This window comes from Dermacentor andersoni, chromosome 5 (assembly GCF_023375885.2).
Source record: "Dermacentor andersoni chromosome 5, qqDerAnde1_hic_scaffold, whole genome shotgun sequence".
Lineage (NCBI taxonomy): Eukaryota > Metazoa > Arthropoda > Arachnida > Ixodida > Ixodidae > Dermacentor > Dermacentor andersoni.
In genome coordinates this window covers 147,641,092-147,654,527 of record NC_092818.1, presented here as the reverse complement: position 1 = coordinate 147,654,527, position 13,436 = coordinate 147,641,092, and the positions used below count along the sequence as shown (strand labels likewise).

At 46.4% G+C, this 13,436-nt stretch overlaps 1 protein-coding gene across 2 annotated transcripts in view; it reads right to left on the bottom strand.

Moving 5' to 3' along the window:
- Positions 1–12,678, bottom strand: part of LOC126531385 (hemicentin-1-like) — a 254,348-nt gene extending 241,670 nt beyond the window's left edge. For both annotated transcript variants that reach the window (XM_050178893.3, XM_050178894.2), the window contains exon 1: positions 11,691–12,678. In XM_050178893.3, the coding sequence (XP_050034850.1) occupies positions 11,691–11,796 (106 nt within the window). In that variant the 5' untranslated portion in view covers positions 11,797–12,678. The remainder of the gene's footprint in view (positions 1–11,690) is intronic.
- Positions 12,679–13,436: the final 758 nt, after the last annotated feature.

The window sequence follows — 13,436 nt, the reverse complement described above, 5'->3', positions numbered from 1 at the left end:
AGCTTGACAAAAGGTACACAAACTTCTGCCCAGCAAGAAGTAACGCAAGCAATGCCACACAAACTTCGAACTGAGTGTTTTACAAAACTTCTGTTTACGACAATTAACACTCTGTAGAAGGCCGAACATATAGCATTGTCTTAGCCGTAAGTTTCAGGCGATGTAGGGTATATGAAAGCAGTTGCATTACGAAAATTTACCAAATATATTTAGACATCTCTAATAACGTCGCAAGTTGTTCCAGAACACATTTTGTTTACAAGAAATCACGTCGTACTGTATGTACATGAACGCTTCTTTCTTTTTTTTTCTTTCTAACGAGAATAATTTAACACAAGCCCCAGAGCAAGATTAAGTTTTTAAGGAGGCTAAAAGAAATCTACCTATTTTGCTTCATAACAATAGGGCCTCCAGCAATAAAAAATCACAAGAAAAGCAAACGCCATGATACGTAACGGGAATTTGCGGACGTTTGTTGGGAACACTTCAGAGATTCTACACGGAAGAAAAAAAAACACTAGTAATGAAAATAGGAAGCAGTTTCCAAGGTAATAATCACAATAAACAGGTCTTTGTAGTAAGAATGTGTCACAGCAATGAAAAGATAAAACAACCACTATTAGCGAGCACACTCCAGCAAAACGTACCGGCAGAAGGGACTCCATGTCGAAAGAAGTAATATAACTCTATAATCTCGAGCCGCTTCGCGTTATTAAAACGGCGCTCTCTTTTACTACGTATTTCTATTAGGATGCCCACTATATTTGTAAAAAAAAAAAAAAAAAATATGGGTACTAAGGGCTCGTGAAAAGAAACGAGAAATTGACAGAAATAAGAATGCTCAATAGGAAAATAGAAAAAAATGTTAATGCAATTGGAAATGAAAGTAACGGGTACAAATACAGCCTACCCATGAGTATCGCCTGATCCCGCCATGAATAAAACATATGCACCACATTTGCTCCCATTTGGCAGCGCAAATAAAGAAAGAAGGAAAGAAAGAAAGAAAGAAGCAAGAAAGGTCAAAACATATGTATATATATATATGTATATATATATTTTACAGCGTTCGCACTCGGGAGGTTGAGTATAGCGTGCCACAAGCGATGTCCTACGTTTCTTCCAAACGCTTTTTGTAATTCATTATGGATTCCTTCTTTCTGAAGCGACTCGCAGATTTGTTTTGTCTCTTTCGGGCCGCTTTTTCCTTCAACATATCGTTCGGTTTCGCCTCGCGCTTGGGTTTCTTTTTCTCTTCCTTGGAGATTTCGCGAGCCTTTTTCTGCATATGCCCCGATCCAAAAAGCGGCGCAATAATCAAGCGATGCCGCAAGGGCTCATTAGGTTTCAGCAGCCTTAATTACAAATTGGTGTGGCGGTTCCCTCAAATTAGTGGTTTTCCGTAACCTGAGGAAGTATACGAAGCGATCCCTCCCGGTAAAAATAAGCAAGCATTGAGCGTGAGAGAGAAAACAACAACGAGCCGCCCGTTCACTGTGTTTGTTTCGTTTAATTTCTCGAGCTATAACACTGTGTACGGAAGAAGGTTTATAGGTTCGTTATTCCAGGCAAAATATTTCTCATTATAATGCCAATTAGATTCATATAAAGCGCCAGAAAGACAGCAAGCAAGAGATGGAGGCAAATTATCCTGTAAAACAAACGTGCCAGGGCCAAATCTTGATGGCTTATTTTTCGAATTGGCGAGTGTTTTGAATTTATGGCGGCAGCATGTAATTTTCGTGTTTCCGCAAACGTTCAATGGTAATTTAGGACAATTTAATTTCGGGCAGCTTATATGAGCCCCTACAGGTGTGACCCTCGTAAATTTTTATCATGTCGTTTGCCTTCCTTCACAATAGGTCATTCTTTTTATTACGATAGCAACTATAAGGACACTCCAAGCGCATTTCCATCGTTGGCGTGATCTTCCGTATGAAGTCGAAGTGCGATACAATCCTATCGCGCTCCGTTCGTCGTGTGCTGAGAGTGCGAGGGAAAGAATGCTTGTGTGAGCCGAGAAGCATGGTGGCTTGATGCGCGCCCGATGTTGGACGTAACGTAATGAAGTTCGTGAAAAGTGGTTGGGGGGTAGGGGGCCATCATTAAGCGCGCTTGAGAAATGGGAGGGGGTAGGTGAGGGTGGTTGAGCGCTTGCACCACGGGCGCCCTATCTTGAAGCTAATATTTGGCGGGTGCAAGCGTTTGCCGTGCCGAGATGGCTGATGGCTGCATGAACGCTGTCGTTTCATGCGCCTAATGCTGGGGACGGCGCAGTTCCAAGTTTCCGAGACGCGTTGAAGCGAGAGGTAGCAGAAGAGGTTGCACCATGCGCTTGTTAATTTAATTAGTAAGTGAATGGAATTTATAGGGCCGGTAAATCTACGCACCTTACTTCGTGTAGTTGTAAAATATGTTGCTATCACCATCTATGCTTAGCATTTCGGGCGAAATTGCGACATTTATATGTGCAGTGTTTTCTATGCATTAGATGTGCGCATTAAAGTGCAACTCCGGCGATTTTTTTTACCATGTCAAGGTAATGGAATATTTAGGTTCCCGAGACCCCCCTGTCGTGCGTCTGATAGTAAATTGTTAGGCGAATTCGAAAATAATTTCAATTAAGCAAAAGAAAACGAAAAAACGATGCCGAAACCTGACCAAGCAGCTGAGCGAACCTCTTCGTGTGACGTCACGAATGCCTACACGCCGGGAAAGGCGCGCAAGGCATGGCGGTCTCGCCCGCTGTCAGCGAAGAGCAAGACGCTCGGCCGAATCGTCACCGCGCCGGACCTTCCAGTGACAATGTCAGCTGTATCATCTCTTCGGATCCGTCAAATATTGACAGTTATGATTCCGACGAATTCAATAGCCGTGAATCGCCACTCGTATTCGGCCCGCCACCACCATAGCCAGCGCCCATGCGCAACATATTGCGCTGCAACATAAAGATCAAGGGTGGCCCTAACCACTGATTTTATACGTGCTGCTTGCAATTTTAGGCGTTTTTCCCCGTCTCAGGAAAGCGCTTCGCATGCTCACTGTCAGATGTGGAGCACAACTTTCCGCATTTGTATCCCACAAGAACGCCGCTGACAGTCCAAAACACCGAACGGTGCATTTGTTTTCATCAGCAGGTACAGCGACCACTCCTCGTTGGCTTGAGATATAATGCTAGCCGCTCATCGGTGACATCAATTAATGTCAGCACATGTCAAAACAGGCAGATTTTGTGCATATAAGCACCGTTGCATCACTCTGAATCGCACTGATATGAACCACCACACATCTTCGAAAACAGCGAGCGGGAGACCGTTGTATGGGAGTGTTGTTATGCTGCCTACTTATCGTTCTTCGTATTATATTGATGCACACAATATGTTCCGTAATGTGGACATAGATGAGCACTTTGCGCGTATGATCGTTCATTTAGAGAATGCGTAGTCTTCTCGCGGAAGCGTCGATGCCAGTATAGACACCGTTGGAAGCGTAACGAGGCACGTTTGCGCTGTTGTTTACGCTGCTCTATCGAGGGGCCTACGCTTGGTGCCCATTTAGGATACGAGGCAAGCGGTGCACCTCGGAAGCTAAATAATGAGTTTGAATGACAATACGTAAAGGTACACCCATGTTCGTAGTCGCAATTAATTTAGGGAAGTGCCGGTGAATGCGGCGAGCAGCTTTCCGTCGAAAACGGCAACGTAAAGATGTCGATACTGCTCCGTGTCGTCGCTCCTTGCTTTTTGTGTGTGCACTGTACGAAGCGAGGAATGGTTTATTTCAAATCCGCATGGTCAAAATTGAACTACAGAAGGAGTTTTCTTCATCCTCATGGGTTAATTAGCATCAGTTCAGTCGCTCAGGTCCGCCAGCAGCAGCCTCAAGAACTACGTGACTGTGACATATAGGGTTAACCTCAGCTGAACGCGATCGGCATCGGCTCAAACTGTGTGTGCGGATGGCGACGGCTGAAGTTCGTGCAGCCTACGTCTACAGGAACGCAACTTCTCGTGACAGCAACTTTCCACGCCTTGGGCCAGCTCACGATCGTCGTTTTCTCGACGCTCTCGTGATTGTTGTCTGCATAATCCCGGCATGTTCTGCATGGAACACTCCTGGCGTCATACACAATGTGGCTTGCAACTTGGAGGAGGCAAGGTAGGGTGTTCGAGGCAATTAATTAAATTCATTTGTAAAAGACTGTGCGCTAAGGAGAGAGCCACCGCGGCTCACATCCTTTGGGACTGTAGTATAAATCCACGAGAAGCAGGCGAGAAGACAACGATCCCGCCGCAGCTAGAGGCTGCAACGAGGAGCCATGACCAAGATACACAACTCAAGGCCGTCCAGCAGGTCTCGGCAGCTCTAGAGGGGAAGCGACCTCGCGAAACCGAGGAGAAGGGGGGCACCACGCCGAGGAAGGGGGCGGTGGCCCTCTCGGATCCAAGGAAGTAGCGAGGAACCAAGACCTCGAGGAGCACAATGCACGAGACAGACGTAGTGGCCGCGTCGCGGTAAAAGCTTGTCCTCCCTGCGTGGAGGGAGCCTAACCGACTCTGCAGGCATTTTCACTAAAGTTGTTCTCTCTCTCTCTCTCTCTCTCTAAAATATCTGTGCAACTCTCAAACCTGCTTTTTTGAGGAGATGATGGGAGTGTTCAGAGGAACGTACCCAGCGAATTTTATCGACATCAGTCGACATCGAAATATCGCCGGAGTTGCCCTTTAAGACGTCTTGTGTTTGAATTCAAGAGCATTTTGTGGCATATCTTTTCACGTGTGCAAATCGATCATAGCTGGTACTAACACTGTATAGTAGACCTGATTGCAATATGATAAAGGAATGTTCTACTTGCAAGCCTGAACAAGTTCATGTTAAGTAGTAGGCATCTTCCGTATATGGAAAGGAACAGACTTCAGTGTTTCATCCAGTGCGAAGTGCTGGCAGGTCCACGTACAGATGGTGTACAGCTGGTGTCGACATATGACAGGTGAACCTTATTTATATTTCTAGTCATTTTTAATAACTGATAGCGTAATTCTACTAATGTGCCTCGAAAGAAAAGCCTTGCGGTTGAAAAAAATTCGTCTTGGTCTGGCACTGGAACCCGGAATCGTAGCCTCTCCAGGACAGCCACTCGACCATCTGAGCTAACCAGGCAGCTGGTAGATGGCAGGGTGAAGTCAAACTTAACAACTCGAAACAAAGGCAAGAATTTTCATGTAATAGTTCTGCGGAAGCCCGTGACGCTTACCTTTGCTTCGTGTTGTTGATAAGTTCGACTTGGCCCTGCCATCTGCTAGCCGCCTGTTATCTAGAATGGTAGAGCAGCTGCCTCCCACCCATCCTTCTCACCACGTGTAGGGCAGAAAACAAGAGAAATACTAGTTATACTCTTTTTCTTTCCTTCCCTCTGCATCTAGTCCTATTCAATTATACTCACTGTCACTGACCTGGAAAGCTGTGATTTGTTTCGGATCAGCGACTAGCTCTTTGGCTAGTAAAAAATGCGTGATGAACAAACGGATATCGAAACCTCCAATTGTGTGCGGTGCGGCGTTCATCTGCAAAACATTTATTTGTCTGCATTAAACGCCACGCTTTTTGCGGATAGCTACCGATTCGAAAGAGGTGCTTGGCACCCTAGCCGTGCTTTATACCCTGTCGGATTGATTGATTGCAAATTGTGGCAACTGATCTATTTTACCGATGAACCAGGGTCAGCGCCTTTAGGCATTCTCCGTGGTTTCTGCGCAGCGCATTTGATTTGCGTGGGTCGCTGCATTTGCATACAGCGTTATATTTGCCTCCCCCCCCCCCCCCCCCCCGTACATCTCCCTTTAGCACTTTCTTGTACTTGCTACAAAATGCTTTCGTACTGAAACCATTTCCGTTACGCCCCTATTTGTTCTCACGGTAATCTCAACGTTTTTGTGTTTCTCTTTTGCAATAAAAGACGCGAACATAGACGTTCGCGTGCCCTGGTTTTAACCGCAAAGGTATTTAAATCATTCTCGGCCTATTTCAGCGCGGCCTCATAAACCCAGCGTCTATGTGTACGTATCACGCTTGCCGAAAAAAAAAAATTGATTGTCGTGGGCAAAACGCATTCAGCGAGTTATCGAATTTAACTCCCATACAGCGGAAATAAATTCTTGTCGGGATCGTGCCCATGTCAAAACCCACCATAGAAAAGACGCCATACTACCGGGTGACCCTCCTCAAAAAGGAATTTAGTCAGTCAACATATCGCCAGTTGATTTCATCTAGGATAGTCCTCTTGAGCATGTAATATCTTTGCACAGGCTGCAGACAGACGTCAGTAACAAGGCTGTCAGGCTTCCATGTGTGTGTGGCGTATAGTCTTTCAAGCACTGTATAAAAATACTTATGGGGGACGCCACACGGAAAAATCATTCTTATTATTTTTTATGTTATTTTTTTTAAGGAAGACGCTAGCAAACCTCGAGACGTTTTCCTTGAGCGCTGCAGCCTGTCCCGTAAATAAGGAAACCCTCATTCGGCTCAACCCCCGCAAAGCAGAGAACGGTCACAGCGTTGCATTAACCGTTTCCGGGCCATTCAATTTCGTGACCGGACTGATGGCGCTCTCATTCAAGATAGCTGTCAAGATTGCCGCTTGCAGACAAAAAGCGCGATCGTAATCCAAGGCCTGTGGGTGCGCCGCTAACTATTCTAAATCACAGTCGCATCGGAGAAAGACATTTACAACCCTCGGTCAAGATAAGAACTGAATGGTTGGTGCGTTCGCTCTTCTCGTGTTCATTTGGACTCGGTAAGAATAGCGCGGCAGTGCATTTGCCCGTCTTTCGTATTTCCTCACGCTCAGCGTTCGATTAAGGAAATAAGCTGCTGTGCAGCTCCTTCTTGTAATGGGCTTCTCATCGACTCCGAGTTTTAATTTTCATTACAGACACTTGCATTGAGCAGCTCATGATGATTCTAAGGACCTGCAATTATGCTTCCCGGCAAGAAATGTTCAATTAAACCTGTTTGGCCAAAGATGTAGAACGCGATATTTAGTGTTTTATCATCTAAGATGTCTTATCATGCGCAAGAAAGGCTATAGAAAACACACACACACACACACACACACACATATATATATATATATATATATATCTATATATATATATATATATATATATATATATAGTCGTATGATAAGAAGCCAACAAACATTGACACCAAAGACAACATAGGGGAAATTACTTGTGCTTAATAAATGAAATAAAGTAATGATAAATTAATGTAAATTAAATTGGATGAATAAACAACTTGCCGCAGGTGGGAACCGAACCGAACCGCAGATGGGAACCGAATGCGAAGGTTGTGGGTTCGGTTCCCACCTGCTGCATGTTGTTTATTCATCCAATTTAATTTACATTAATTTATCATTACTTTATTTCATTTATTAAGCACAAGTAATTTCCCCTATGTTGTCTTTGGTGTCAATGTTTGTTGGCTTCTTATCATATGACTAATAAAAATCGGGCCCCTCGGTTAGCCCCCTTTCTCCTTGTTTATATATATATACACGCAGGAAAGAGACGATGAACTTTTATGAAGACTTATTTACTGAACGTTCTCGGCTGGTGGACCAGCCTTCGTCAGAGTATATATATATATATATATATATATATATATATATATATATATATATGCTAAGAATATACTATCATTAGTATTCGCTGTCATCTATAGGCGGAAGCTCCATGATCACGTTTTAAAGGCATGGTTCTTCAATAGTCGCACTGGGGTACAAGAGCACTATCAATTCATCTCAACATTATCTATTATATCGCTGCAAAACTAAACGTGAGAACAATGAAAAAAATCAAAATAGAATTTTTACAGCGAAAATTCTTTTTGTGTTGAGACAGAGATTATTTCCTTTCCAAACATATCGAATTGATCATATATTCTGAATACGAGATAGGGAGAGAAATAGCAAAGAGAGGAAAGGCAAGAAGGTCAACCATACGAGCGACCGGTTCGCTACCCTACACTGGGCGAAGGAAAAGGAGGAAGAGAAAGAGGAAAGCGGGATAGAGGAGACACTGTGTGCACGCAGCAAAGCGCCTTGAAATCAGTCAAGTCCAAGCAAGTGCTCCGCCGATACGTCACTCTGTTGGCTGAAGCTGATCTTGGTGCTTCCCCACAGCTGGTGATGCATGTTGAAGTCACCTGTGAAGACCAAGGAGCCACTGGTCGTCAGCAGTACGTTGTAGTACGTTGCAGTACGTGGCAGTATATTATTAAAGTAAATCCCAGCCTTTTGGACTTCAGTGCGAATAGAATGCTGTGGGTGAGCCATGATGCTTACTTGCAAGTACTGAATTGACAGCATCCAGCACTTGCACTGCACTCCGCGCTGACCGAGTGCGCAGGTTATTCAGCAGCATTTGAAAAGTATTCATCAGAGACCGGAGCGTCATAACCACTTGCCGGTCTTCTTCGGGCAATTTGTTAGGAAGCCGCGCTGCGCACGCTACAGCGGTGCGCAACTGTATCACTTGACGTGGCTCCGGCTCCGGCTGTGGCTTCGGTTGTGACTTACGCTGTGGCTCCGGCTTCGGCTGTGGCTTTATTAGTAGTGTGAACCAAGTTGTATTGTTCTTCGCCATGACCGTGTCAGATTTTGATTGGATTTCGCCATGCCTAGGGGGCAGAGCAGGAGATGTTCTCGGATGGGACGTACTCTTCACAGAGGCATCAGCGTTCTTTGAAGTTCGACGGCGTTGGCAGAGTTGCTTACTAACTGCCGCAACAGCTTCCCCACGAGACGAATGGTCGCTCGCCATGTGCTTCAAGACCACCTTTTCCTTCTTCATTTTCCGCCAGCCCTTCAAAAAAGCATCAAGGAGCCCAGGGCAACTGGTGCACTTGAGATCCGTGGCTGCACAAGAGTCTGCAGCGTGGGGTTCGCAGTAGCGTGAGTAAACTCTGGTGCTCTCGCATACGGCGCTCACGTGTGCCAGCCTCATGCAACTGCGGCATAGAAGTGGCCTCAGGATGAATGGTCGCACAGGGTGCCTAAAGTGGCCCATCTTGACGTGTGAAGGGAGAGTCTCGCCGTTGAAAATTATTTTTACACAGCGGGATGTGCCGAGGCGATACACTTGGTTTATGGCGACGCCATTAACGGCAGGCTTCACTAGAATCAGCAAGTCAGCGCTGGAGATGGAGATGTTCATGTTGTAAATGACACCAGTTAGAGCAACCACTGTCCAGGGGATGTCCTAGCGGAGCTTTATGCCACCAAGTTTTGTAAGTTTACTCAAAATTCTCAGCGCAGTCTCATACGTTACGTCAATAGCCAACACGTTTTTTGTGGGTTGGCTATAACGTCAGTGACTTGATTTGGCGACACCGCTTGAAGTTGCACCGATACAGACTGTCGGTTGAGTCACCTCAGGTTGTTGGCAGCGAGTTCTGGTACAAATAGAATCGTACTGACTGCGGTATTCCGGGTTGGTCCCAACGTTGGCGCGCTCGAAGATATGGATGCCTGGTCATGTGTCTTCCTTTTGCCTTCCGCCTTCGCACAAGCTTGAAGGCGTCATCAGAGAAGTCCTCACTGCTGAGCGAGTAGACACTGGTGTCGTCGCCGTCGATGTCGCTCTCGAGGCCGGTTCGCTTCCTAGACGCAGCTGCCGCTGAAGTCGCCATTCCCAACAGAGGCACGGGGACGTCAACTTGCATCCGCGCCACGAACCATGGCGGCTCTCCGAAGAGGTACGCAGAAATCAGGAGAAAGCTAGCGGGTGATGCCCCTCAGAGCACGGCTATTTAAACTCGTATATTTCCATGTGTCACGTGGTCTTGGCGCCAGAAGTCAGTTACTCCCTTAATGAAAAAAAAACTATCTAACAATTTAGCCTTTGTAAAATAAGGGGAAACCAGTAAAGATATTATTTTGGGGAAATCCTGGAAAAACAAGATAACAGAAAAATACGAATAGAGAAATGCTAAAAAAAGCTGCCCAGCTTTCTCTGTACTTTTCTGACAATTTTAGTTTTGTACTTACATTTCAATATTGGTGGAGAAGACCATGGCAAAATGGTTGCCAACATTTCTAGTCACATAAAAATAAGTAAATACAGTAATTTTTTAGCTTGAGAAGAATTTTTGAAGCTACCACATGCACCATATTAAAAAAATAAGCTGCAATTCGCGATAATGAGCAAAAATGTATGTATGTATGTATGTATGTATGTATGTATGTATGTATGTATGTATGTATGTATGTATGTACGTATGTATGTATGTATGTATGTATGTATGTATGTATGTATGTATGTATCTGTGTGTATGTATGTATGTACGCGCGTGCTTGTGTGAGTATGTGTGCATGTGGGTATTTTCCGCAGCACATGTTTAGTATTCAAACTGAAATCGCTAAACAGTAGTCGTTATTAGGGAATACCAGTGGAGAAGAACATGTTATCAAAGAAGAGCGTAACTTTCCCGAGCTTAACCGTAACAAAAGGGAAATTCTGCGGTTGCTGCGACTAACGTTTCATTTAAATTTCCTAAGGCTGAACAGGACTATAAGAATCTCATCGAGAAATTCTCTCATAAGAGCTTGCGCAAGTGTTGAAGGTGCCACTGAATCCACTGTGAGACAGTGTAAGATAAATTTTCGTGGAATGCTCTCGATAACACAGTTGTGGAGATTATCAACGCTTTTGCGTCGTTGTGAATGTAAACATACATTAAAGTGTGATAAAAGCGACGGCTGTTCGATAACGGGCTTCCATAAACGCATTACGTGTGATGTATGTCGCACAGGTTTCAGCGTTTCATTCAATAATTGTGCAATGTTATAAAAGTCACGTTGCGAGCGTTGCGAGCCCCCGTCGCACATGTTCGCTGCAGTTGCAACAACGTTAGGTTTGCTAATAAGCTTGAAAGTGGCGCAAATACCATTCACCAGTTACTGAAATAACTCGATGCTGTATTAGAAATTCTAGTTGCAGCTGTGCAATACTGAAGCGATATTCTTAACTAAGTTTATGGCTCCACTGAAGGCTCTTTAAGGCAGGATGGGAGGAAGCCACGCATTTTCATGTCATTTATGGCCGCCATCACTGCTTTTTAAAGAAGCGTGATTTGTAATTGACCTTTTTGTTTACTGTTAAGAATAACCAATAATACTATGACCCATCATTGCTACTGGACATCCAAGTTTCCCCAAGATTCATCAAGTCTTTGTTCAACATACCAAAACACAAGCTTCTTCACTCTTATCAGAACTTCGTTCTGAGATTACGGCTTCGCTTCATATTATAAGGAATTACAAATATGTCATGAGTAATGCAAGGGCACTTATAATGCTTGTGGGTACCGCAAGTAATGCGGTGAGCATAAGGTTGTATGAATTATTTGATAGCCACTTTCTCTTCTCTAAATTAAATGGATTCCCAATCACATCAGCGTGTGAATGACACTACTTAACCTACTAGACGCGTTTCAAAGAAAAACGGTCACTTCATACCGTCGTCAGGGCGCATGTCTCGTGACGAGGCAGGAAAGTCAAGACGATACGTGCCAGGATATCAGGAATTTTTCTTGCCGTAAATGTGTCTAGTCTATTTTTCAGCGCACACACGTGAGAGTGCACGTGTACGCCGCTGAGCGCGAGAGAAAAGACGCCAGCTGCTCACCTATGATGCCTTCACTGGACGCGACGGAGACGTGGACATGAAAGAGAAGTCTCATCGCTGCTCCCGCCGCCAGCACAGTCCACGAGCAGAGAAAGGACGTCGACATATCCAGCCGATAAAATGCGGCCGCACGGCTCACCGCACGCAGGCAGCGACTTCGCGAAGAGATTGTCACACTAGAGCGCAACGTGTTCCGTAAGCGACGATGCGGCGGCCGTCGACAACCCTGACGGCGTCAGTCCAGCAAGTCCTTCGCGGCCAGTCATAATCACGTGCAGAAAATAAAAAGCGTGAACTGCAATCGTAGGCTTGTAATGGGGCACTCAAACCGTCTCCATGCCACCGAAGCACACACGCACTCTAATCTCGGTCAATGACACGTTTTAGGGGTTTTCTGGAAAAAAGCTCAGTATTCCGATGGGCGTAGAATTAGTCACATCGAAGTCACCAGGAAGTTGTGACAATCCTAATGGTTCTTGCCGACAGTCCAGGAACGTCGGAACGACGTCATCGCACCACCACTCGACACTTATTCCAAGCAAGACGCAATTGCCTATAGAATGTGAGCAGGACGCCTCGAAGCAGCGCTAACTTCCGGCTGCCTCCGCCGAGTCGTGCACGGGCTGCTTTCAAGAGCGCGAAAGTCCTGCAGAATCACCACAACAGCCCAGAGCTGAGGCGTACGCGGCTCTTCAAAGCTTGCACTGCGCCGGAGAAGAGCGCGCGAATTGAACCCCTGCTCCGGGTCGGAGGGGAGTGCCACGAGCGGCAAGATCAGCTCTGACACGCGCGTCCAAAGCGGCGGCAGCGGTAGCGGTCGCGTTCAAAGAGAACCGCGACGATGCGACCCGCGGCCAACTTTGCGGAGCGAGGGGCGCATCGCAAATCGGCGTGGCGGCGGCAACGGCGGCCTCCCTCTCTCAGGCCCCACGGCTTCTCTGGACGAGTTGGACTCCGGCTGGAGCCTTTTAGCGCTCGCTCGCTCAAATGTTTGCGCCGCCCGCCGTCGCTCCCGGGCCTCGCCGAGAGCAGCGCCGCCCGATAACCCGCGGTGGACGCCGAAAGCCGGCGCGCGCAGTGCAAGCGGAACGCGCAGGGCGGCGGGACGGCGGCACGCTGTTCTGCCAAAGCCTGCGGCCTCGGTCCCGTGGTTCGCGTCCGCGCGTCTTCATTGAATGACCTGGCGCGCACACAGTGAAGTTCGTGGGAGCGGATAGGGCGCACCGCAGGGACGCGGCCGGCGCGACTTACCCTCCGTGGCTCGATTTGCCTCGCTTGTCGGGGGCGACACCGATCGGCCACTCGCGATCACGCTGTGCTTTTCTGTCAAAGGGAGTCCAGTGAGTGCTTTTCTAAACAATGTGTATTCGCAAAATCCTCCTGCTGTTAGCGATATCATTTCTGCGATAGAAAGGGGCCGTGAAGAAGCAGGTGACGTGGCGCAAGAGTTATGAAAGGGAATATTGCCAGCAGTATTCCGAAAAGCAACGTACACTTCCCCTGAATTTAGTTCTGAAGCAGGCAGTGTCGCGTCCATGCCTGCTGCGAGGACAACCTTGAGGATAACTTGGCTGCGCAGTGCTCCTACTGTAAAGTACCTTGCGATTCCGTCCACCAAGCACTACAGACACCACTTGATCAAGCCACCTGGGCCACAATAATCGCTTTTCCAAAACTATAAAAATGAGGCAATCACGTTTGCTATACGGCCATCTTTGTCGGTGCGCGTGTATGTTTGAAATAAGT